This window comes from Pezoporus wallicus, unplaced genomic scaffold (assembly GCF_028554395.1).
Source record: "Pezoporus wallicus isolate ANWC-B61680 ecotype Strahan unplaced genomic scaffold, APGP_CSIRO_Pwel_v1 contig_227, whole genome shotgun sequence".
In the NCBI taxonomy this organism is placed as follows: domain Eukaryota; kingdom Metazoa; phylum Chordata; class Aves; order Psittaciformes; family Psittacidae; genus Pezoporus; species Pezoporus wallicus.
The window spans coordinates 2,499,001-2,526,374 of NW_026635704.1; the positions used below are offsets into that span (position 1 = coordinate 2,499,001).

At 41.7% G+C, this 27,374-nt stretch overlaps 1 protein-coding gene across 3 annotated transcripts in view; it reads right to left on the reverse strand.

Moving 5' to 3' along the window:
* RNMT (RNA guanine-7 methyltransferase) overlaps positions 1–23,672 on the reverse strand; it is a 130,437-nt gene extending 106,765 nt beyond the window's left edge. The window contains exons 1-11 of one of the 3 annotated variants that reach the window (XR_008970674.1): positions 23,617–23,672; positions 21,864–22,140; positions 19,590–19,722; positions 18,028–18,150; positions 16,488–16,603; positions 12,235–12,416; positions 11,476–11,640; positions 10,133–10,250; positions 4,389–4,490; positions 1,915–1,948; positions 999–1,598 (exon numbers count right to left, since the gene is read on the reverse strand). Coding sequence is in view for 2 of the 3 variants with exons in the window: in XM_057397402.1 (XP_057253385.1) it covers positions 1,561–1,598; positions 1,915–1,948; positions 4,389–4,490; positions 10,133–10,250; positions 11,476–11,640; positions 12,235–12,416; positions 16,488–16,603; positions 18,028–18,150; positions 19,590–19,722; positions 21,864–22,124 (1,272 nt within the window). In the remaining variant the exon portion in view is untranslated. Of the gene's footprint in view, positions 1–852; positions 1,599–1,914; positions 1,949–4,388; positions 4,491–10,132; positions 10,251–11,475; positions 11,641–12,234; positions 12,417–16,487; positions 16,604–18,027; positions 18,151–19,589; positions 19,723–21,863; positions 22,141–23,124; positions 23,245–23,616 lie in introns of those variants that run through there. The other 2 variants (XM_057397402.1, XM_057397404.1) reach the window with 2 other exon arrangements.
* Positions 23,673–27,374: the final 3,702 nt, after the last annotated feature.

The window sequence follows — 27,374 nt, forward strand, 5'->3', positions numbered from 1 at the left end:
CTTGCATTCCTTGTGTCAGCAGCTGACCTGATTCTACTGCTTTGGTGAAGGTTATAGGTGTTCTTCTACACAATAAAAAGAAATAAATCAGAACTCACAGAGTAAAGAGTATGACCTAATTACAGGGGGAACACAATATAACTACAAACTCAGATAATTTGAACACTTAACTCTAACAGAAATGTTCTTTCTTAGGTTTATTATGAATTTTCAAAATATTCATAACCATCAACATTTAATCATTTCATCTCTATGTAAACTATACTAGCCAACAGCTACCGTTAGCCCAAGAGAGAGAAAAAATATGACATTCACACTCTCTCAGTAGTGGGTGGCTATAAGCATGTGGAAAGCAGAGCAAACACCATGTCAGAAGTTTCTAAGCCAGCTCTTAGAGACTGACAAGCAGTTAAGATGGTAGTTAGGCACAGTTCTGCCTACTGATAACTAGATTACATCCCTGAAGCATTTGGCTCTGATATGGGGACTGTTATCCCCATGTACTGGTTTGCGTACACACATATGCAGCCCTTCCTGCCTGAGTGAACTTCCAGCATCCTCAGATGTTATCAGCCTCCCCTTTTGGTTCACGATCCAGTACATAATAGTGTCCCTAATGCCTTAAGGACTGCAATGAGGTCCCCATCACCAATAGCTCATCCTTCTGCCAAGTACCCATTTGGATTTTTATGAAGCAAGTAAGAAACATATGCCAAGATCTGTCTAGTAAGTTTCAGGAGACATTAAAACTGCCAAAAAGTCCAGAAAGTCAACAGAAAATGTTCAGTCATCTAAGTTCATCAGCTGTTATTCATTACCACATAGTCATATTCGGAAAAAGAGACACAGATATTTAAAACTTCAGAAATTTAGTTTTTTCAGAGGTGTTTTGTACAGAACAAACTTGTTTAATCTTGGAAGCACCATGAAGTAACACTACATATCAGCAAGCACAAAAAAAACAAGAACATTATGGGACTTCATAATGTAAACTACACCTTGAATACCACTAAGGTAGATTTACACTGCAGGCTTGAGCACAGCACAGAGGTGCTCAAACTGACTCGGGTATTACTTGCCACTTACCTCTGCATGCAATGTAGACATACCTTATATGTGTGACTGTATCTAGTGAATTAACAGAGCTTTGCAGTACAACATTTAGGCCCTCATTCTGCACATCAAACTCGACAGTGTTTCCATCCATTTCAGAAAGTGCAGGGTCAAGCTTGTAATCACAAACATTTCTGCTAACAAAACATTTGTTTCTAACACAAACTTGTGTCAAGTTCAAACATGAGTTTTGAGAACATGCAGACTGCTTACAAATGCTTAAAAAGACTGATTCAGAATCTCTCGTATATACACACTCAAGTCCATCTGTCACAGACAGGCAATGTAACTCAGAATCATGAGCTTGCTCTAGTTTTCGATAGTGTCCTGCACACTTCCGATAATTAAAAAATTAAAAATAAAAAAATAGTTGCCACAATGGATTTCTGACCATTCCAACTCGCACGTGGATATGATCTCTTCTTGCTGCATCCAGTACATGAAGTTTCACAGTTGCTTTTCAAATGCAAATACCAAGTAAATACCTAAAAAAAGAAAATGGGAGCATTTAAAGTCTCAGCTTCCTCTGTGACTTGATGAAGCTTTCAAAATGCAAACAAGCTGATACTCTGCCCAAAGAACCCATTAGCAAATTACTGAAATTATAAGGACTGCTATGGTTTCCTAATGGGTAACTCTAGCATTAAATTCCAGCACAGTTTTAGATAATGTTTTCACAGAAGAGCTAAGAATGCACAAAAGCAAAATATTTCAAATACTGCTTTTCTCTGTAACCAACAGGCTATTCTACACACTTTCCATCGCAGTCAGTCAATACCGAGCTTTCAAAACAATACTTACTTGTTGCTTCCCATTCAGATTTACTCAAAGTTCCCTAGAAAGACAAAAAAACAAAACCACAATTTCAACAAGAAGAATGAGGGAACAATAACACAGCTGAACTCAGGATAATCAAACTTCCACAGACCAACTTCTAACCACCCCACACTGCCTAGCTATTCAGAGAAGAGCTACTGGGACAAGAGCAGCATTACTGTAGATACTTACAGAGCATTACCATGGATACTTGTAATTCTAATAACTAAGGCAGTAGGGAATTGCAACACCCCAGATAGCAGAACACACCTAAATTACACAGGTATAAGAGAACGGGCCAAGAGCCTGTGGGGCTGGATGCCTCTGCAATATGGAGTATGCTGGGTCTATCACTGCACATTGGTGTAACTTGACCTGGGCTCAAGCTGTTGTCCAGTCCAAGATGCCCGACATTTGTGAGAAGAAGAGGCCCTATTTAATGGTGCTACCACTTCCTCTGAGAACACTGCCTGCAGCCCACAAAAGCTTTATTTGCAATAGAGTAAATCTCAATCCAACTCACATGTGAAAAAACAGCCTGCCTTGCAGCCCAGGAAACCTACTCCTACCTCCACTTTTCCGATTAAAGCAGGGCAAATGTGCAAGTAAAAAACTGCTGCCATCTGAAGCATGAGGTAACAAGCAGCCTGTTTTCTATTCTGCCCACTCCATTCCCTTGTAGCGAGTCCTCATCGGAGCATGACTTAGCCCATACACTACCTGCTGACCAACTCCAACTATTGATTCATCTTTCAAAACATTGGTGAAAAGAAGGCTTGTTCCAGCAGATTTCTTCTTTGCCAGATGATACAGCAGATGGCAAAAGAGGTCTATTGTCTGATTTGACCATTCTCATGCTTATTTCTTAAAAGCAGCATTTTTCTTTTTAAAATGTTTAAGACTTCAAATACAGAGAGCAGGTTTCTTTTCCCTTCTGATATAGGATTTTTCTACATACAGTAAAAGGAATACATCCTATAATAATCTAAAAATTCAGAACATGATCAGTAGATAAACTACTTTAAAAAGGAAAAATCCAAGCGGAACAAACTCAAGCTGACCACCTTTATGCTATATCTATGACAATGAAATAGGATGCCACATGATTTTACTAAAACTACAGTCTTTACTTGAACTAGTCTCCAATTTTGGTTCTGTCTTGTCAAAGAACCTCAACACATAAAGAAGACCTGAAGTTCAGACTGAAAGAGCCAACTTTGCTTAATCAGGAACTATTCAGCATGAATAGTTAGGTTAAACCAAGCCTTTGCAATGTTTCTGCAGCCTGACTCCCCAGTGCACAGACAAGTAAACACACAGAAATATGCTACCCTGAATAGCTAGCCAGGCTATAGATGGAGAGTCAATAGCCAAGTGGCAGCAATTCCTGGGGAAAAATTACAGTAGACACTCTCAGTCCTCCTGCTCACTTCCCAGGAACAGCAGCTGTGCAGGCTCCTACCCATCATGCCCCTAACTCTGTGACCAATATGAAACAATGAAAGCCTGGGAGGGAACCAGCTGCAGACAACTCCAACATTGGCATGCACTGCTAGGACAGTGGAAGAAAAACCTATAAAAAACATAAGAAAGACAGCAAGCTCAAAAAGGTAGCATGTGCATTAGAGGACAAGACTAGAAACAGAAAAAAAAATATACTTAATTTGACCACTGATCTAAAATCTAGTATAACCTCCACGGAGGATGGTTCAACATTCTCTTATTTCTGAACTCATAAATCAAGCTGCCAAAACAGAAGAAATGCAGAAAAATATGTGACAGGATAGCAGACTAGGTTTTGTACAAGGTAAGGTTATGATCATCACAAAGAGAGTTTCTTTCCAATCCAGAATGTGAACTGAATGTCATATTAAATAAGATCAAGAGTGGAAATACATGGATTTAGTTTTATGCATGTAGGAATAGCCTAATTCTAGGATCTGTTAAAAAAAAAAAAATTTTTAAAAATAGCATTTACAGAACTTTAATAAAACCATTTGAAAAGGGAGCTGAATCTTCTTCACCCAAAAAGACAATAGAAAAAAAGTGGTTTAAGATTTCAAATACATAGAGTATTATGAAGAAAGTTTTCAATTCTCCTGTCAGAGGTTTAAAAAAATAAAGCTAAAGCTCTAGATCAGTATTGTGAAGATCTAGAAACAAGAACATCCTTCAAATTAAGAAGAGTTATGTTACAATAGCTGCCAAGGAAGATAGCAAAATATACTTTCCCTTTTGCATTGCCACAAACTTCCTAGTGGCTACCAAGTTAAGTGAAATTGATTCAGTATGGGACTTATAATGAGATGAACTCCTCAGCCCTGCAGCTCTGTGGTTTTTCACATGCACAGGGACATTCATACCAATTTCACTGCAGTTGAAATGAAGGCACCAAGTTTGAAAGATCAGGACCTCAATTTCAGACACCATTTGCTCTACTGAAGTAAGAAGGAACTTACCAATGGTAACTTTGCTTTGCCATCTTTGATGAACTCTTTTACATGTTCATAGTCATCAGGTTTATCAGAAACAAGCCTGGAATCACCAAATGTAGAATATGGCTGGAGAACATCAGAAACAGAAAAAATATAAATTGCGTACATTTATCATATCAGTCAAGGATTTATCAAAATGCAGCCCAGAACAGAGGTCAATAATTAAGAGGATTTTGAATTCGGATCTCTCCTTTATAGCACCTACGAGATCAGGTCTGATACTGCCTACTTTGCAGAAAATCTGCCACCCAGGATTTATAAACTAACTTTTATCCTCATGTCTCCAAACAGGGGAAACAAACTATTAAGAGTTTTGCTCTGTGTACAGCTCATTCTGAGTATTACCTATTAATCTTTTAGAACAGCAACTGAACAAATCAGCACCTCTTAAGCAGAAGTATTAAGAAATAAGCAACTGTAAGATCTCAAGTAGAATGCTTAAAATTCTTCAGTAACACCCAGGAGCTGTAACAGAAGTATACAACTAACTCTTCAATGCTAATATATACTTATGTCCCAGTTTCAGCTGGGATAGAGTTAATTTTCTTCCTAGTAGCTGGTGCAGTGCTGTGTTTTGGCTTTAGTCTGAGAAAAATACTGATAACACACCAATGTTTTAGTTGTTCCCAAGTAGTACTTACCCTGATCAAGGACATTTCAGTCTCTCATTCTCTGCCAGTGAGGAGGGACACAAGAAGCCAGAAGGAAGCAGAGACAGGACACCTGACCCAAACTAGCCAAAATGGTATTCCGTACCACAGCATGTCATGCCCAGGATATAAACTCAGAGGAATTGGCCAGAAGGGATCAACTGTTGCTCAGGTCAGGCTGGGTATCGATCAGTGGGTTGTGAGCAACTGCACTGTGCATCACTTGCTTTTTCTGAATTTTCATTTCTCCTTTTTTTTTTATTGTTGTCTATTAATATCAATATTATTGTTATTATTTCTATTATTATTACATTTTACTTAACTTCAATTACTAAACTGTTCTTATCTCAACCTGCAGTTTTTGCCTTCTCACAATTCTTCTCCCTATCCCACTCAGGGCAGGAGTGCAAACTAGCAGCTGCGTGATACTGCCCTGGACTTCAAAAGAGCAGACATTGGCCTCTTCAGGAACCTGCTTCGGAAGGTTCCATGGGATACAGCCCTAGAGGGCAGAGGGGCCCAAGACTGTTGGTTGATATTCAAGGATCACCTAATGCAAGCTCAGGAGAGTTGCATCCCAACTAGAAGGAAGTGCAGCAGGAGGGCCAGGAGACCTCCTTGGATGGATAAGGAGGTCCTGAGGAAAATTCAATTGAAAAAAGAGGCTTATAATAAGTGGAAGCAAGGAAAGGTGGCCTGGGGAGAGTACAGGGATGTTGTCCGGGAAGCTAGGGACCAGGTTAGGAAAGCTAAGGCCAAGTTAGAATTAAATTTAGCTAGAGGTATTAAAGATAAAAGGAAGGGATTGTACAGGTACATAGCAAATAAAAAACAGACTAGGGAGAATGCAGGCCCCCTCAGGAAGCTCTCGGGAGAACTGGCTACACAGGATTTGGAGAAGGCTGAGGTTCTGAATGACTTCTTTGCCTCAGTCTTCACTGGCAAAGGCTCTGACAAAATCACCCAAGTCTTGGAAGGCAGATGCAGGAACTGTGAGAATGAAGACCTTGCGCCCACTGTAGGAGAGGAACTGGTTCGAGACCATCTTAAAAATGTGAATGTGCATAAGTCCATGGGTCCTGATGAAATCCATCCGCGGGTCCTGAAGCAGCTGGCGAATGAAGTTGCTAAGCCACTGGCCATCATATTTGAGAAAGGACGACAGTCAAGTGAAGTTCCTGATGACTGGAAAAAGGGAAATATAACCCCCATTTTCAAGAAGGGGAAAATGGATGACCCAGGGAATTAGAGACCAGTCAGTCTCACCTCTGTGCCTGGGAAAATCTCGGAGCAGAGTCTCCTGGAAGGCATGTTAAGGCACATGAAAAACAACAAGGTGCTTGGTGACAGCCAGCATGGCTTCACTAAGGGGAAATCCTGCCTGACCAATTTGGTGGCCTTCTATGATGGGGCTACAGAACTGATGGGCAGGGGGAGAGCAGTTGACGTCATCTACCTGGACTTGTGCAAAGCAGTCGACACTGTCCCACATGACATCCTTGTCTCTAAATTAGAGAGACATCAATTTGATGGATGGACCACTCGGTGGATAAAGAACTGGCTGGATGGCTGCACACAAAGAGTTGTGGTCAATGGCTCAGTGTCCAGCTGGAGACCAGTAACGAGTGGCATCCCTCATGTGTTGGAACCGGTCTTGCTCAACATCTTCGTCGCTGACATGGACAGTGGGATTGAGTGCGCCCTCAGCAAGTTTGTCGAGGACACCAAGCTGTGTGGTTGATACACTGGAGGGAAGGAATGCCATCCAGAGGGACCTCAACACGCTTGTGAGGTGGGCTGATGCCAACCTCATGAAGGTTAACCATGACAAGTGCAAGGTCCTACACCTGGCTCAGAGCCATCCCAGGCACAGCTACAGGTTGGGCAGAGAAGAGCTTGAGAGCAGCCCTGTGGAGAAGGACTTGGGGGTGTTGGTCAATGAGAAAATGAACATGAGCCGGCTTCAGTGTGCGCTCACAGCCGAGAAAGCCGACCGTATCCTGGGCTGCATCAAAAGGAGTGTGACCAGCAGGTCAAAGGAGGTGATCCTGCCCCTCTACTCTGCTCTTGTGAGACCCCACTTGGAGTATCGTGTGCAGTTCTGGTGTCCTCAACATAAAAAGGACACGAAACTGTTGGAACAAGTCCAGAGAAGGGCCATGAGGATGATCAGGGGACTGGAGCACCTCCCATATAAAGACGGGCTGAGGAAGTTGGAGCTGTTCAGCCTGGAGAAGAGAAGGCTGCGTGGAGACCTCATAGCAGCCTTCCAGTATCTGAAGGGGTCTATAGGGATGCTGGAGAGGGGCTCTTCACTAGGCATTGTAGTGATAAGACAAGGGGTAATGGATTAAAACTGAAAGAGTAGAAGTTTAGATTGGATATAAGAAGGAAATTCTTTATTGTTAGGATGGTGAGGCACTGGTATAGGTTGCCCAGGGAGGTTGTGAATGCTCCACCCCTGGCAGTGTTCAAGGCCAGGTTGGACGAGGCCTTGGGTGATATGATTTACCGTAAGGTGTCCCTGCCCATGGCAGGGGGGTTGGAACTAGATGATCTTAAGGTCCTTTCCAACCCTAACGATTCTATGATTCTAGGATACTTAACTGCCAACTGGGCTTAAATCATGACAACTTAAGGACCTCAGTATATACTTGTTAAAGATTCTAATGACTACATAATGATCTATACTTAGCAATGCAGTCCTCAATTGTAAGGGGCCACTAATTTAAGATAACTTCCACTTTTCTAAAAATGAAGCTGATATGTCACAGGCTGTGTCACCATGTTACTGGCAGTATGAGCCCATACAAAGCAGCATCACTCTCAGAGTCAACAAGGACGGTCAAGTGCACTTGCAGCCCATGTGACTCAGTTTTATATGTCACCAGATACTTGACTTGATAGTTTCATGCTGAAAAAAAAAAAAAGAAAAAATCTACTGCTTGAGGGAGGAGGGAAGAACAGAGAACTGAATGAAATCAAAACCTCAGAGATGGCATTGAAAAGCTTCTCTGAAGCTGCTAAAGTCACCCAGGACAAGAGCCTGAGGATAAAAAAAGCAGAAACATTGGACAAAACCATAGCCTCAGTTACAGTTAAGTACCATTTTTTTTTTTTCTACAAATACAGCCTGTCCTTCTATTCCTACAAAGATACTTTCTGTATTTTGAATTGAAGTTCCTTGCACAAAGATCCACTTTCTGTTGAGGAAGAAAACGGATTATGGTTACCACTGTCTGAAACTAGGCACAATTCCTGTGCTTCTGCTTGCTACTTGATAAAAAAAAAAAAAAATTTGCCTCAAAATTGGAATTTTTGTCTACAAAACTGAATTACTCTATTGGGTGCAGGTGCCCAGGCACTGGCACCAGGGACTGCAGAGGTGGCCTCTGTGAGAAAGGGCTGGGGTTGCCCCATGCTGGACAGAGCTGGTTCCACCAGTCCAACAGAGACACCACAGACCACAGCTGAGCCCCTCAGCCACAGGTGTAGCACCTCTGGTAAAACGTGCTTAAAAAAGCATAAAAAACCTGCACAGTAGCTGTGAGAAAAGAGTGAGGAAAAATGTAAAACTACCCTGCAAGTCAGTGCAGAAGGAGAGGAGGAGGTGCTCCAGGTGCTAGAGCAAAGATTCCCCTGCAGCCCATGGTGCAGATCATGGTGAGGCAGGCTGTGCCCCTACAGGCCATCAAGGACCACGCTGGAACAGATAACCACAATGCAGCCGTCCTGGGTTCAATAGTAGCAGTCATTTTTCTCCTTAGCAGCTGGTGCAGTGCTGTGTTTTTGACTTTCAGCCTGGGAACAGTGCTGATAACACCAATGTTTTTAGTTACTGCTCAGTAATGTTTAGTCTGACCAAGGACTTTCCGAGTCTCATGCTCTGTCAGGGAGAAGGGGGAGCTGGGAGGAAGCAGAGACAGGACACCTGACCCAAACTAGCCAAAGAGGTATTCCATACCACAGCACGTCATGCCCAGGATGTAAACTGGGGGCAGTTACCCGGAAGGGCTAGATCACTGCTTGGTCAGACTGGGTATCGGTCAGCGGGTGGCGAGCTGTATTCTCTTCCCTTGTTATTTCCCTTATCATTATTGCTGGTAGCAGTAGTGGTTTGTGTTAGACCTTAGTTACTGGACTGTTCTTATCTCAACCCATGGGAGTTACATTCTTTGGATTCTCCTCCCCGTGAGAGAGGCTGTGTGGTTCTGATTTATGGCTGGGCTTAAACCATGACAAGCCCATAGAAGTCCACACGCTGCAGCAGGCAGACATGACCAGCAGGAAGCTGCAGCCTGTGGAGAGCCCACACAGGACCAAGGTCCTGGCAGGAGCAGTGGCCTATGGAAAGCTGCCTAACCAGGAGCAGGTTTTCTGGCAGGAACTGCAACCCCGTGAAGAACCAACCCACACAAGGTCTGCTCCTGAAGGACTGTGCCCCATTGAGACAGCACACACTGGAGCAGTTTGTGAAGATTGTATTCCACTGGAGGAACTCGTGCTAGAGCAGGGTAAAAGTGTGAAGAGGAAGGAGAGGCAGAGACAAAGAGCTATGGACTGACCACAAACCCCATTCCCCATTGTCCTGCACCACAGGGTGGCGAGAAGAGGTAGAAAGGTCAGGAATGAAGTTGAGCCTGGGAACAAGCACTGAGCGGGACAAAAGGTGGTTTTAGATTTGTCTGGTTTCCACCATACTACTCTTTTTTTCCTTTTTTTGGTAATTAATTTAATTAATCTTCTCCAATTTGACAGTCTGTTTTGCCCATGACAGTAACTGCTAAGCAATCTCCCTGTCTTTATCTTGACTCACAAGGATTTTTTCTTATTTTTTCTCTGCATTTTGTTGGGAAGAAGGAACAGGAAAGCAGGTTGGTATGTGTCTGACAGCCAGTCAAGTTCAACCCACCACAGTCACACTTTCAGCCACAGGAGTTTAGTTCTTCTGTTGGTAGCCCTTAACTAATCACAGCATTCATAAGAGGTATTTAATTATTTGTGCAATAATTGAACAAGATGTAAAATACTATTTAAATGAAACAACTTCATATTTACCTCCAAGGCCTGCATTCTCCTTAACAGCATTTTATGCTCCTCGTTCTTGATTTTTTCTTCATAGAATTCCCGAAATGTCATTTTGTAGACTAACTTCATACCATGCTTCTTCGCCATTCTGTCAAAATAGTAAGCTTAATCAGGGAAGATATGAAATTATTGTAGTTTTATTTCCTAAGGAACAATTTTAAGCCACAGTGACATCTTATGGTATTCACTAGCATTACAGTCTTTCTAGAATTTGCTGTCTTAATAGACATTTAAATGAAAAAAATGCACTACCACTATAAACTGTATTTTTTTTAATTAGGACAACAAAAATCCACGCAGAATTAATTTAAAAGCATTTTAATAGAAAAATGTCTCTTCTCCCAACACACAGAGATAAGTTCTGTTTGAACTTCCAGATAGACTACATGAATTTCCTTGAAGTATCACCACCTTGACATGTCACATACTATAGATATGAACCTCTCCCTGCTAGATTTAGTGCCTTATATCTCAATTATATGTATGCCCTGGGGTCATACAATACTGAAGTTACAGGTGTCAGTGACAGATGTTCGTATCTGTCATGGAGAACTATGAATTAAATTTGTGAAAATATACAGCTTTGAAGGGAAAACTTAATAGTGTTTAACTGCCATACTAAGCTTGAATGACATGAAAGCACACAACATGGAAATATTTGTCTATACCCCAGGAGACAGGCTGGGAAAGGCAAATCTGAATGCACACAGAGGTAACAACAAAATGCATGCTCACAGATGAATATGATTTAGAGGAAGAAAAGTTGTAGGAAAGAATCCTATGAACATCTGAAGGAAGTTGAAAAAGCAAGGAAGAAGAACCATGGTGAAGATGACATACAAGGCAGCTTGCTGAAGGACTAAAGAAAATTATTCTAAATAACTCTCTTCTATTCTATGTTCTAAAGAAAGGTAGAATGAACCTCTAAAAAAAAAAAATAAATTAAGATTAAAGAAGAAAAATCTGACAGCACTAAAAGTTCTCTGACAGATCCAATATACCATAGAATCAACTTAGCTGGAAAAGACTTTTAAGATCATCAGATACAGGCATTCTCATGTGAAACACAGTTCAAGTCTTCACAACTTCTGACCAGAGCACTTTCAACTGAGTGCAATGGACAGATCACAGCTGTGGATGGAAACACAAGAAACCACTGCATTTGGAGCAACAACAAAAAATTAAGAACTGAAAAATATAAGCAAGCCAAAATATAATGTTCTGCAAGTATCACACAACGACACACAAACTAAACAAATGCTTATTATGTTTCACAGCTTTCATTGTATAATGAATTCAAACACTTAACTTACTCTTCCAATAACGGAAAGTAAACCAAGAACTCGGGGACATCAACCACTTCTTCCAAATGGAAATCATATTTGCAGCCAAACAAAGGATATTCTCCCTTCTTTTCAAATTTTACACTGTACACATCATTCCCAAATAAATTTGTTTCTGAAGCTTCAAGCCGCTTTCTATAAAATGAGATATAATCAAACATTAATTGACTAGGTTTTAATTTAACAAGCATAGAAAACTTGTAGACAATTTAACAAGCATAGAAAAGCATAAGAGGTCTGGAAAGTGTTTCTCCCAGTACTACAGCATTCAGCGATCTCTCTAGCTTCTCACCTCCCTTACCTAACAAGGCAAGGAAACAATGAAATCAGAAGATGCATACTAGGTTTTAACAGTTTATCCTTCCTATACAACATCCTAAGGACTAAAGGGACAGTCTCCATGGACAAACTACACTTCTTGAAACAATCACAGCAAAACCCTGACAGTTATTCTCCAAGCTATGGCTATTTTGCTGTGAGTCATTACAGAGGGTTTATGTATGAAGATCTATATATTCGCTAAGCAGAAGAGCCACAGATGCAAGAGACAAGGGTTAGTACAGATTTATCTGTTTAAGTTCACAAGTAAGATTCTCATGACTAGAATCCAAAACTGCTGTAGAAAACCTTACCTGTTTGCACAAACATATCAGAGCACTGTAAGAATGATTATCACTTAACAATGCTTCACAGATTTTTGAACAACTAATAGAATATAAAAGCACTTACACAAGTTCAAAGCTATTTGGAGTTGTGCCAATGAAATACCCTCCAGGAGAGAGGTTCCCACAAGCGTTTTTAAGCATCATGTCAGCCTGCTCATATGTCTCAAATGAATAATGATAAACAAACTGACAGCTGCAAATGTCAAAGCGCATATCCGGATCACTGTATTTAGAAGACAAGAGATCCTGAAATAGATTAAAAAAAAAAAAAAAGTGTGTAACAAAAGCTACAAAGCCAAGCATAACTCAATTAAATCTTCCAACAAAGACGCTACTCCTATAATTCTTTAAAGCTTTTCCTTTCAGTCCCCATTCGTTTACAAGTTCAACAAGAGGAAGATGAAAAAGAGTAAGTCCTCTGCTACACAGAAATCCATGCACAACATCTGGGAACAAGAACGCATACACACATTTCAAAGTTATCATGTCCCCAAACTCCTTTCATGTTTTCAAGCAACACCACTACAATGAAAGGCCAAAACACAAGGTTAGTTACCTAATAGTCTCCAGAGATATTTTACCGCTGAGGGTTTATAATCAGTCACTATTCTAGCAGAAAACAATTATAAAATTAATTTTCTGTTTAGTAAGTCTCTGTCGTAAGACCTGACCCATTAAAAATATAATTAAGAGAAGGAGGAGTTGTTTTAAGTATAGCAATTTACACTGCTTACCAAGCGGTATTTCTGTATTCTAACACACATACATATGTATGTACCAACACACTCCTCCTCACCCAAGACAAAATAAACAGCAATTCTGAAGAATTGAGACCAGACATTGGCCTCTGCGGGAACCTGCTTAGTAAGGTTCCATGGGATATAGCTGTAGAGGGCAGAGGGGCCCAAGGCTGTTGGTTGATATTCAAGGATCACCTAATGCAAGCTCAGAAGAGTTGCATCCCAACTAGAAGGAAGTGCAGCAGGAGGGCCAGGAGACATACTTCGATGGATAAGAAGCTGCCGAGGAAACTTTGAAGGAAAAAAGAGGCTTATAAAAGGTGGGATCAAGGACAGGCACCCTGGGAAGAATACAGAGATGTTGTCCAGGAAGCTAGGGACCAGGTTAGGAAAGCTAAGGCCCAATTAGACTTAAACTTGGCTAGAGATATTAAGGATAACAGGAAGGGATTCTATAGGTACGCTGTGAATAAAAGACAGACTAGGGACAACGTAGGCACCCTCCGGAAGCTCTCAGGAGAAGTGGCTACCCTGGATTTGGAGAAGGCTGAAGTTCTTAATGAATTCTTTGCCTCAGTCTTCACTGCCAAAGCCTCTGACCACACCACCCAAGTCTTGGAAGGCAGATGCAGGAACTGTGAGAATGAAGACCCTAGGCCCACTGTAGGAAAGGAACTGGTTCGAGACCATCTTAAAAACCTGAATGATACGCAAGTCCGTGGAACCTGATGAAATCCATCCGCGGGTCCTGAAGCAGCTGGTGAATGAAGTTGCTAAGCCACTGTCCATCAAATTTGAGAAATCATGGCAGTCAGGTGAAGTTCCTGAAGACTGGAAAAAGGGAAATATAAGCCCCATTTTCAAGAAGGGGAAAATGGATGACCCAGGGAATTAGAGACCAGTCAGTCTCACCTCTGTGCCTGGGAAAATCTCGGAGCAGAGTCTCCTGGAAGGCATGCTAAGGCACATGAAAAACAACAAGGTGCTTGGTGACAGCCAGCATGGCTTCACTAAGGGGAAATCCTGCCTGACCAATTTGGTGGCCTTCTATGATGGGGCTACAGAACTGATGGACAGGGGGAGAGCAGCTGACATCATCTACGTGGACTTGTGCAAAGCATTAGACACTGTCCCACATGACATCCTTGTCTCAAAATTAGAGAGACAACTTGATGGATGGACCACTCGGTGAATAAAGAACTGGCTGGATTGCCGCACACAAAGAGTTGTGGTCAATGGCTCAGTGTCCAGCTGGAGACCAGTAACGAGCGGCGTCCCTCATGTGTTGGAACCGGCCTTGCTCAACATCTTCGTCGCTGACATGGACAGTGGAATTGAGTGCGCCCTCAACAAGTTTGCCGATGACACCAAGCTGTGTGGTTCAGTTGATACACTGGAGGGAAGGAATGCCATCCAGAGGGACCTCAACACGCTTGTGAGGTGGGCTGATGCCAACCTCATGAAGGTTAACCATGACAAGTGCAAGGTCCTACACCTGGCTCAGAGCAATCCCAGGCACAGCTACAGGTTGGGCAGAGAAGAGATGCAGAGCAGCCCTGCAGAGAAGGACTTGGGGGTGTTGGTCAATGAGAAAATGAACATGAGCCGGCTTCAGTGTGCACTCACAGCCCAGAAAGCCAACCGTATCCTGGGGTGCATCAAAAGGAGTGTGACCAGCAGGTCGAAGGAGGTGATCCTGCCCCTCTACTCTGCTCTCGTGAGACCCCACTTGGAGTATCGTGTGCAGTTCTGGTGTCCTCAACATAAAAAGGACATGAAACTGTTGGAACAAGTCCAGAGGAGGGCCACGAGGATGATCAGGGAACTGGAGCACCTCCTGTATGAAGACAGGCTGCGAAAGTTGGGTCTGTTCAGCCTCCAGAAGAGAAGGCTACATGGAGACTTCATAGTGGAGACTTCATAGCAGCCTTCCAGTATCTGAAGGGGGGCTATAGGGATGCTGGAGAGGGGCTCTTCACTAGGCATTGTAGTGATAAGACAAGGGGTAATGGATTAAAACTGAAAGAGTAGAAGTTTAGATTGGATATAAGGAGGAAGTTGTTTCCTGTAAGGCTGGTGAGGCACTGGAATGCCCAGGGAAGCTGTGAATGCTCCATTCCTGGCAGTGTTCAAAGCCAGGTTGGACAGAGCCTTGGGTGACATGGTTTAGTGTGAGGTGTCCCTGCCCATGGCAGGGGGGTTGGAACTAGATGATCTTAAGGTCCTTTCCAACCCCAACTGTTCTATGATTCTAAGAACTTCAGAGCCCTTGAAAATTATCAGGTTAAAGCTTGCCACAGTTTGACCCTGTATTCAGTAGTTCTCCGATTCTTCTTGCTCAGGCTTCCTTTATACAATACTACTAACCACCTTAAGTTATACAGGAGCACACAAATTCTCCCCAAGGACCATGATGTGGATTCTGTACTTAAAATATTTCATACTTAATAGTTCTACCAGCTTTCTTTTCTCCCAGACTTCCACCCTCCTACTCACTTCCAGACTCTATCAGTTCATCCCACATACTGCCAATGTTCTGTCTGTGCCAAGACAAAAAACGGACACATCACATACCCACAGCAATTGATCTGTGCATTTACTCCTCCTCTACACTTTGAGAAAGAAATAGGTAACTGAGAAACAGAGGTTGGCAAAATTAGACAAGCTGCAAGAATGAGATTTTGCACTATATACAATATAGATTACAGAGACACAAAGTCAGGGAGATGAACTTTTGTGTGCAGAGACAGGCAGGACAATGCACGCAACAGAAAACAGATGTGTGTTTAAGACTGAGCTGTAATAGCGACACAGAAATATCCCTGTCTTTCCTGATCAAGGCTCTTTCCCCTCTCCCCCGAGTTTCAGCTGAGAGGAATCTGCAAGTGACTGTATACTTGAGAAGGAGAAGCAACCAAGAATCCAAGCAAACAACCCTTCCTGCAAGGCTAGGAAGAACAGGTTCAGCCTTTCCACAGATATGCGAAACCAGGCAGGCTCCATCCTTCAGCCTGCGTTTCTACAAAGCAAAAGTAGTGCTGGTTACAAGACCATCTCCTAAGCCTCAGTAATGGATTCACCATCACCTCCAGACAGCCTAAGAAACCTGCTCTCCGAGACAAATTTTGAAGATATGTATTACAGTAATAAAAATGCTGTTAGAAACAAACAAACAAAAAAAAAAAACAACAACCCTGGGATAAGCAAAATATACAAGTCAAATCAGAAAACGTCCCTTACTCCTTCCAGCATAAAAATACATTCTGCTGGCTCACAGAACTCCAGAGGTAAGTAATCATTCCCTTCCTCTTATCATCTGAAAGGAACCGAAAACAGTAGATTTATTATCTGAGAAAGACATTCAGGCTTCAAGAATGTTACCTTGTAAAACAGTAATAAAACTACATCTTCAACCAACTTTCCATTAACCCATTTGGATGATTCTCCTGACAGCACACCAATCTGATCTTGAAAATATATACACGCCCAAAATATTACTGCACTATCATCATTTCTTATACCTGCTTAACAAAAAAAACATTAAGCCTCCAAAACATTAAAAGCATAGGCACTGTACCTTGGTACTATCTGCTTGTATAAATTCTGCATCAAAAATATGTTCATTATAACGACATCGGGCTTTCATGTCTTCATATCGCTGCTTGCACTGTTGCACAGAAATGTCAGCAATATCTATATATGGAGAGAGAAATTTTGAAAAACAAATAAACTGAACAAGTGTTTAAACAACCACTTTCATATTTCCAATTTCATAGAATCATAGAATGGTTAGGGTTGGAAAGGACCTTAAGATTATGTAGTTCCACCCCCCCCGCCACAGGCAGGGACAACTCACCTTAGATCATGCTGCCCAAGAGCCTGTCCAGCCTGGCCTTCCAGTTTGCAGAAAAGGAATTTAATTTGCAGGAAGTGTTTGGGGTTATAACTCTCTGAGATTTTCAGTCATTATTTCAAGACAAAAGTTGTAATCTGAAGATTTTCAAAAGCTCCCATCCTCAAAAGTGCAAAGCAAGCCTCCAAAATTTCAAGTAATGATACTATGCGATTGATACTAAGTGCTGTCAGCCCAAAGTGTCTATTAGCTAAAACAGTTCAGCCCTCAGGGTTTCTCAAAAAAGTACTAAAAGCTCTTCATCTTTTTTCAAATATACAAGAAGTTGAAATGCAGTTATTTCTGATATATATATATCAGTATATATCATCATGGGAATTGTTTTCTAATTTTCTTTTTAAGACTGGTCCTCTCAAACATCAAGTTTCACCGAATAATAACAGCTTGCACAATTTTTTTAACAACATGCAATAAATTTACATGAGAACTTTGTAAGTAAATTAATTAACTGTATTTGAAGACTGCCAATAGAACAAGGCAAGAAAGAGCTGTAAAATATGGAATATCCCAGAATAATTCACACTAAAGGGATGTTATGAAATTTCGGTATCTAATTAAATTTGAAGTGAAGTAATACTTCCTCTGATTATCCTTAAGAGAAGATGGTGTCTCCCTCCCAACATCTAAGCAAACTATTTAAATAAGACAGGTTTTTTTAACCAGTTTTCAGCTCTTACCCTTTCTGAAAGTCTTTCCCTGATTCTAACACACAAAACCATTTTCTGTCACAACACTGCAAGATTTATTTTGTTTGTTAATGCAATCTTTGTGTGTTTCCACAACAGTTAAAAAATACTGCAAGATAGTATGTGTGTCCTGGGGTCAGCAGTAGCAGTCATTTTTTTCTCCTTCTTAGTAACTGGTGCAGTGCTGACAATGTGTGAGAAAAGACATGAAATACAACACATCAGTCTTTTCCCCATTGCTACACTCTGCCTAAGACAATCTGTGGCAAAAGTGTGTCTCTTTCATGATACTAGCTTTTAGTCACAAGTTGAACAGCAAGCTATTACACAGAAAATCAAGGTTTATTATGTTTATGCTGGCAATCAAGTTGATGTCTTCAGATTAAAAGACAATAGAAGACTTTTTGACAGAAGGCATACCGTTGCATTCTTGGGCTTACTAAAAGAAGGAAATAAGAAAAGACTGGAGATGCGCCCATAAAACACTAATGGCCTGGGAACTTATTTTGTCTTCTTACCAGTACAGACAAGTTTTTTAATTCTGCCTTTTTTCCATTTCAGTAGGTCTCCACCTTTGCCACATCCTAGATCCAGAACAGCTATATCATTCTTTTTCCGTCGTACCCGGTCTATAAATTCACCTAGAAAAATAACAAGAGAGAGCTCACATACAGGTCTCTGTAATTCACTTGTATCGTACAGAGAAGCCTAAAGAACCAAAACAGTGCGAGATTTTTTAAAACACCTCAAAACTTACTTTGCCTAGAAGTCTTCTTAGCATGAGACTTACACCTCTCTTTCTAGAAACCACTAATGATGAAAGGAACCACAACATTTTAAAACTATGGAGAAGATAATGAATATTTTCTGCGTTTGATGTGCTTTGCATGTAATGTAACTGGAGTGCTGAACTGTTTCCCTGGCAGACAAAGGCAAAACTGCACACCACTAAAGAACCACTCTGTGCGTGAGTAGGCAAAGAGGGTTCCCTTTCATTACCACTATAATGAAGGCAGATGTTATCTGAAAGTATGGGAAAGCCTTTTGCAGAAGAGTAAAAGCCAATTAAATGCTTCAGCCACAACATTTCCTTGCGGTCACATTACATAAATGCGTAACGTTTTCCACTCACTCTCCTATGCCTTTCAATAACATTAGGTACTTGCTTGCTGCTTGCTGCTTTCTTGCCCTACATATACCAGTTTCATTTTTTCTTTTAACTTCACTCTGCCTAGATTATTTCTGACTGATGTTGGCATATTACGTGAAACATATCTGCATGCTAGCAACTTTTCTTCACAGTAAGAGACATGAAATATGTTCCGATACATCTCCTACAACATACTACTGAAATTCATCGCAACTGAAAGTCTTCAACACAGGCTTCAGCAACAGCTTTATATAAATTTAAATATTGCTTCCAACTGCTCTGACACAACACAACAAAAAGCAGCACAGTAAGACAAACAGTGCCAACATCTCCTGGCATAGATCCCCCTTCACAAATCTGTGGTGTTGTGCCAATAACTCATTTCTTTGTTTGCAGGTATCTGACAGTTCCATTTCCTCATTTTGGAATTAATTAGTGGGACAGCAGATTTTGCCTTTCATAAAAAGCTGTTGACTCTTACAGAACTATATCCCCTAGTTTTTAATCTTTAACACTGTTGACAATAGGCAATGCAGAAAAATACCCTAGTTCAGGTTTCCTGCAGAACTGCTTTATCGAGATCCAAGGACAGACTGCTTTAGGAAAAGGTTAAGACGCTATTTGAGATAGATTTAAATAACAGCTCAATCTAAGGACAGATTCTTTACAATTTAAAGCTGTACCTTCATCTTCTAAAATGGCACAAAGAGCAGTTTCCAGCATGAACTTTTTCTAGTTTTCAGGTCACTTGATCTTTAAACCTTTAGGATACATTTGGCACTCCAACAACAGTATTTTATTGCACTTGAAAATCTCACCATGTATTAAGAGGCAAAGTGTCACAATCAACATTAGCAGAAAAAAGTTACATTTTGATACAAAACTTAGCTAGATGTTATGAAAGTCTAAGTGATCAGTAGGAAAGCTTACCAATGAGGACGCTCTTTGTCCAATTATTAAAGTTTCGGAGGTAGAATATGCGAGACTGGCTACGTTTTTCCAATCCAACTTCCTGAAGCTCATTATAATGTGCAGCTACAGCTTGCCCATGGCCTACCTTACACTGTAGAAAAGAGAGAAGAAATAGACTCAAAAAGTGAATTCTTAAAAGACACACGTTCGCTTTAAAGATTTAAGATAGTAAACAAGTAATACTATGAAGAGCACCATCATTACATATTTATACAAAAACATTTTCTGTATCTGTCCTGGTACTGATGTCAGTACTTCCCATTTACACACAGACAACTCCCTAAAAAAATTTTAATCCTTTTTTTCAGTTGGTTTGAGTAATTTCTGACAGATGAAGCCCAGCATCTTTTCTTCATAGACATTTAATTTTCAGTTGTCTAATACTCTCATCACTCTCAAGTAATCAGTTTCATTCCCCTTAAGCCTAGGATTGAAGAGAGGATGTTCCTTCTTGAGGAATTTTAAGCTTCTTGAAAAATGTTTCAGAAATTCAATGTTTACATATAACAGAAGCATATAAACTGCCAGTTTAACCAAATGCCAACGAGGTAATGTCACATAAAGGCCCAATAGAATAATCCCACTGCCAGATCTTTAGACAGACTACGGTAAAGGAATGAGAGTAATGTCAATGTACCCCATTTAATGCTTAAGTTAGCTGTAGAAGTGTCTCCTGCTTAGTCTTAACTGTAAACACTCCAAGAGATCTCTGTCCCATGTGACACAGAGAATCAGATCTTCACCTTGAAAATAATCTTCAATTACATGCATAAAACTGAAACAAATAAAACAATAATGTGGGGAACCAATACAATGTCTGTGAGACACAAAAGTGAAATAACAGTACAAACTAGAACAAACAATTCTCAGTTAAAACCCACAAACATGTCACAAAGCCCCAACCGGTATGAATTCACACAGCAATTAAAAACATTCCCCATAGCTGACTACAAAAGTCAACATCCAAGTATTTTATTATTCAAATAGCAGTTCCTCAAGGGAAAAGGAGGTTTGAATAACTTTAAAATACTACCTGAATTCTGTAGTGTTTCATATCATTTTGGTAACCTTTGAAATAAACACAGAATTCCTATGACCCCATCATCTGTTTATGACCACAATTTAGCTGACCTAATAATTATTTTGACCATTTCTAATCTTTTTTAGGGTCAGCACAGATGGCTCCCTGAACGGCTACTGAGGGTGACGTAAATGAGAACAGCTGACTTTGACAAGTGCAGAGGACACATTAATACAATCTATTAACACATCTCAGCTGCTGCAAGCACAGTTGCAAACAGCCATCAGCAATAACATCTAGATGCTGGCAGCTGCATTCAATGCAATCACCTCTCTACACCCTCAAGCTATGCAAAACCAATGCATTTTTTGTCCATCTAAACCATATCCAAGAGCTACTTTATTAAAAATGTGACAGGGTTAATAATGTTTCTACCACAACAAAGGGCATTTTTATTTTATTAGATTTCTTAGCCATAAGTTAATATCCTGGAAAAATTCTGAAAGGAGAAACAAAACATTAGGTCAAAGGTGTTTTCAAATTGTACTCAAATATGCCAAAAGATCAACATTAGACAGCAACAGTTTCTGCAAGCTCATACATAGTAAAGGACAGCATCATATTACCTTTTTTACCATCCCAGTTAAAAGGACAAATGTTTTCTGCTACACCTGCAGTCTTCAAACAAAAAAGCATCTGTAAACCTTTCAGTATTTCACTTTGCTAACAAACCATACTGAAATTGTATCACAGAGGATGAAGTTTGTAGTGTTCTGAATTATATAATACGTTAATAAGGAAATGAAAGGACAAAATTATCTTATGGGAGAATTTCAATCACACTATACCAACACAGGAAAACAACATACAAAACATGAATTCAAGATACGGGACTTGGACTAATGCCAGTAAACCCTACACTGCACTAACAGATTGCTACCACACAGAAAACAGAACAATAATCTTAGAATTGGAATAAGCACATGCCGAGTTCAGTTCTCTCAACATTCTAGTTACTATCCCTCCTTCTCTCCCAATTAAGCCCAACGTAACTTCTACACCTGTTATTTTGCTAGGAAACTACCCACAAACTTTGACATTTGGTGTTTCATACTGATCACTTATGTTTAGTATCAATATTTTCAATTTTTTTCTTGAGCTAAGGCTTTGAAACAAGGATTTGAACATAGCTCAAAATAAATGATACTCACTGCTTTCTTAGGGGGTTCACCTTCAGAGTCTAAATTCTTTCCTTTTGCTGTGCCATCCTGATTATCACTGTGGACTTCTTTTTCATTTGCAGTGGACTGAACTGTACCTGAAGTTGAACTATCGCCTTCCTGAGTAATACCTGAATCTGCTTCTGAAGTACCAGGTGCTTTCTCCGCTTCTTCATCCAAACTCTTCTCTACTTCCTGTTCTTCATTGTTGGTTAAATCCGCCATTTTTGAAAAGTGAGTCTCCTTGTCCATTTATCAGAATGGAAGTCTATAGAGGAAAAAACAGAACAAACCACCAACTATTTTCAGTGTTGAATTTTTTACTTCCAGTTACACTCATGACTTTCAATTATCATGCTGCCATTACAAAAAATGAGCTTGCCCCAGAAAACATAGGCTTCAAATTTGACTGATAGCACAATTACAAAGTACTGTCACTGCAGAAAGATCAAATTAAGAGAAATATTTACTCTCCATGTTTGAGTCTCTTAGCTACCTTTAGTGACTCAATGGCAACATGCTATTGCATTTTGAGCCTGTAATCTCCCTTTTCCCCTCCCCATAAAGAGTAAACTACAAACCACTTTATGTTCAGAAACACAAGCTGACAGAGCCCCTCAAATTAGTAAACTCATTATTTAATCTATTTGCAAATAGATGCCCTCAAACAAGAAACTCAAGGTATTTCTTTAGAACAAATTTTCATATCAGGAGTGGATTTTCAAGTTTGCCAAGAATATCCACTATGCCTCAAGTCTCACTAGTACTAGGAATCTTCAGCTGTATTTCCTTATCTCCACAAACATCTATAGTCTGTAGGACAGCAAATCACTGTTACATGGCCCATTCAGCCTCCATCACATCCCAGCCTTCTCTACACCAGTATCGGCACGCAGGACACATACTTTCTAATATAGCACAGCAGAAGATAATTTGGCAACTCCTCTTCTGAAACAGTGGCTTATTTTAGTCTAACAAAAAATATGTACACTCCACTGTGTACAGGCTTAAGCCTCCTAACGAGGATCAAAACGCATTAATTAAGCGGACCACTTACATAGGGACCCCGGAACAGCATTCCTCAAAATAAATGGCCTCTAAGCATAACTTAGAAACAACTTTTCTACTATGCTACGTCACCTAACTCACGCTTCCGAAACAGCGCACGTTTTCTTAGCTTCACCCGGCTGTCCCAATCAGTTTATCTGATGTTTTTAAGGCCTAGATTTAGAAACTATCCGAATTTCGCAACCAACGAGGGCAACCAAGCTCTCAGGAGCAGCTCCTTCGGAAGAAAGCTCAAAACGCGACGGGGAACGGGAGACGAACGGGACTGCCCCCACAGACCTTGAAGTCAGCCGCGCAAAGCGACAGTCACCGCAGCGGCACCCCACTAACGGGGCAAGGCCTTGAAGTCTTCTCGCTGCGTCACGGGGGGTTGAGGGCAGGGGTCCGGAAGCCGGCAGGCGGGGCGCGCCTACTGTCTGCCGATGCGAGATGAGACCCGGCCCGGCCCACCACAACAACGGACAAAGCGCGCGCCGCCGCGGCACCACCCACGAGCCCCGGCGCGGCCGCAACCGATTGGCGACGGCCGGAGACGCAGCGCAGAATCACCCCCGCCCATCCCGGCTGCCCGCGGGGCAGAGAGCTCGGGGGCGCGCCGCCCGTCTCAACGCCACCCGTCGTACCGCCACCTCCCGACGCGGTGGTTAGGCCGCCCGTTAGGGTCCGCTGCACTCACCCAGCCGCACACCACTCCGCCATCCTGTTTGCAGAAATGACGCTCTTCCGCGATGCGGCAGCGAGCGTGGTGCCGTCACATCCGGTCTCGTCCGGCGGCGGGACAAGACTACGAGCCCCAGAAGGCTGTGCGAGCGGTGGGTGAGTTGCGCGCTTGCGCGGTCGGGTCCCACCGGGCCTCAAGGTGATGGTGGGGACGGGCTGTGCTGCACGTTTCCCTGCCGCGCACGCGGGCCGGCCCGGGGGAGGTGGCGGGCGCCGCGGTCGTTGGTGAAACCGCCGCGTGGTGTGTCTCGTGGCGCAGGGCCCGTGAGGTGCAGGAGCGGTCTCTGGGACACGAGGTACCCATGCAGTGGGGCCGAGGGGAGCGGCGGCCCCCGGAGGTCCCCTAGTTGGGCGGCGGTGGGGGAAAGGGGCAGAGCGCGGCCGGTGGTGGGGAGCGGCAGGGCCCGCAGCGCACGGGTGCCCGCAGCCCCAGCTGGTTTTGCAGTTGCGGGGATTGGGCTGCCTGCCCTGCGGCCGCTGGTGGCCGGTGAGGACGGTCCGCTCGGAGCCCTGCGCCTCGCCCCCGGCCGCTTGCTCTTTACCAAACAGGGGGGCGTGTTGTCTGGCGTGAAAAATGGCGGCCGCGAGTCTCTGACAAGTTGTACCGTTAAAGGGCCGTAGTTAGGTTGTATTCCTTTGGGTGTTGCTGTCCCGAGGCACCTGATTCTGTGCTTGTCTTGACTTTTTAGGTAACTTAAAGTGGCTGTACAAATGTGTTCTTGCCTAATAAATGTTTTGCACGGGTGTTAATGTGGCTTGCTGTGGCATGTAACAAATACCAGCAAAAAGCTGGTTTCACGGAGCAGGAGAATCTCAAAATTGAGAAGTCTGGTTTTCCCTTCTCTTACCTGTTCACTAGTAAAACTATGTTTATTTGCTCGTCCTGAGCTTTCAGCACTTTTTTTTTTCCTCTTACGTTTCGTAAGGACTATTTGTAGAGGTCTCTGAATCCATAGGAGGCATAGTGGCTGGCTGTGAACAGACCACAGCCCTCTTGGCAAAGTTGCCTAGTTACAGTTCTCATTAGTAATCTGCTTCTGGTAGTTAACTATGAGAGTTATCCAGGGAGTCAGACTGGGAAGTCTTTCTGATGGAAGGATGTTTCTGGAAGAAATTTAGTTAAAGCTGTTAAGTCAAATATGGATTTATGTCAGGTATTGACATAAATGTCTTCAGCTTAATTTATGTGCGGTTCTGAAATGCCTTCTACAAGCTGGCCCAAAAGATAAAGTGTTACTTTAGAAGGTAGTATACGTAGTGACCTAGAGTTCCTTACCAAAACTAGTCCTGAACTGAAAGTGTTCCTCAATCTACCTAAACCCCAAGATGCTATTGCTGCTACAAATATAAACATAATTGGCTGTACAGCAGCTCTGTAAGCCTCTTCCAAAAGTGGTTGGTCAAAGAGTTGAGTAGGATGTGAGGGCAGTTATCTTACAGAATCATAGAATAGTTAGGGTTGGAAAGGACCTTAAAATATCTAGTTCCAAACCCCCTGTCATGGGCAGGGACACCTCCCCCTAAACCATGTCACCCAAGGCTCTGTCCAGCCTGGCCTTGAACACCACCAGGGATGGAGCATTCACAGCTTCCCTGGGCAATCCATTCCAGTGCCTCACCACCCTTACAGTAAAGAACTTCTTCCTTATATCCAATCCAAATTTCTCCTGTTTAAGTTTTAACCCATTACCCCTTGTCCTAGCGCTCCAGTTCCTAATGAAGAGTTCCTCCCCAGCAGCCTTATAGCCTCCCTTCAGATACTGGAAGGCTGCTATGAGGTCTCCAGGTAGTGTTCTCTTCTCCAGGCTAACATCTTCATCATCTAAAGCTAACATCTTCTAACATCTTCTCCAGGCTATATCTTTTACCCGTAACAGTAGTGCTTAGCCCCAACATATGCCAGTCACTTAACTACTTGCTCTTAATATTTTGTAGATTTAAAAGCTGCTTTTGCTTATGTTAAAATTGGATGGCATCTTAGTGTAGTACTTTCTGATGGAGTGATGTTTCTGTGCTGAAACACAAGCCTTGGGCTTTGTTGTTCATATCTCATATAATGCAGCATGCAGTCACAGGATTCCTTTCTCAGTCTGAACACAGCAAGGTAGTAAATCTGCTACTTTACACTGAGTGGAAGCATTATTAGGGTCCTATTACTGAAGTCCCATCAGAGCTCCTTCTGGTATAAAGACAGCTCTGTGAGTCTGATGCTATTTTGGACACTTGTAGATGGCATCACTTTGTTGCTTCCATGGCTAGCAACATTAGCAGTTGTGTTCACTATGCAATAGATGCCATGAAAGGCATTAAATTTAATAGTGAGCTAGAAAGTTTATCTGCTCCGATATCAAGACCTTAATAAAAATAATACTACCTTCATAGGAACCGTTCACACTCATTTGTAGAGAACATGGGGAATAGCATTTACTAAAAATTAGATGAAGAGTGTGGTTTTGAGCATGTGTGTGTTCTGTAAATGTTATGATCAGCACCTTCACACATAATTTTTCAAGATACTCTGATTGATACTACACATATTTCCCCATATGGGCAAGTTTGAACTCACAACAGAGAATTCAACACTTACTTTGAATATTTAGAAAAGATTTATACTGGAAGTGAACGTCTGCCAACAGTAATTCTGCTAGGAGATGAACGTTCTGTATTTTTTGCTGGGAAAAAGTGACAGCTTTTCAGCTTGGAAATGTGAAATAAATGTGGTGAGAGAATAAAAGAAAGAAATCTTGTACCTAATGCTTCTAGAATGTGAATTCTGCTCTTACTGAAGCAGGGAGGGAGGGAGGAGGGGAAGGGGCTGGTTTACACTTATTCCTACTTTGTTTCTAATTGGAAGGCTTCAGAGCTTTTCTTTGAGGATGTTTTTTGAAAGTCTTAGAAGAACTTTGGGTGTATTTGTAGAGTAAAGACTTACTACTTATTGAGGATTGTTGTTTTAAGTGCTTTGTAAAATTGTTACGTAGTATAATTGGCATTTAAAATATTATTACAGCCAATGCTGTTGTTTACGGTTAAGTTATGGAGGGAAGAGACAGAGGACAATGAGACAAGGCCTGCAAAGATCCAAGGTGGCAAAAATGACATTTATCATGGCTAGAAAAGAAACCATTTTGGTAATCACAATGGAAGATGAGGCAGAAGGCTGTACAAAGTTAATGTGAAGATCTAAGTTTAAGCATATCCTTAATAAATGCAGAGTATCTCCAGTTGTTTCATTAGACTTTTCAGGAATAAATATTTGATTGTAACTCCAAGAGCTGCTTAAATAGTATAATCTAAATTGTATATGGCAGCAAAGTCCTGGGTGAGCAGAAAGATTATGAATTAAGAAAAGAACTTGGCTACTAGAACCCAAAGTAAGAATAGCAGGAATTCCTGAGCAAGGTGGAGTTCAGTTTTGACTTAAATCTTTTTGACTGTTACTGATGGTTCTGCTAGTGAAAAGAGATGTGCACAGGAGCTCTGAACTCTAAAGAGAGGTAGCAGAACTTCATAAAAGAAATTATCATAATCCTCAAGGTGTAACTAATAGTTATGTTTCTGATGCCTTCTAGCATGTCTTAAAATGTAGAGTCAGAGCTCTTGAGATGCTCAATGAAAGTTAAGAGGTGAGGAATCTGCTAAAGTTCAATGAACCATGGAGAGAGGAGACTCAAAGAGATTTTTAAACAGTGTTTCAGTGAGGTGCAGAAAAGT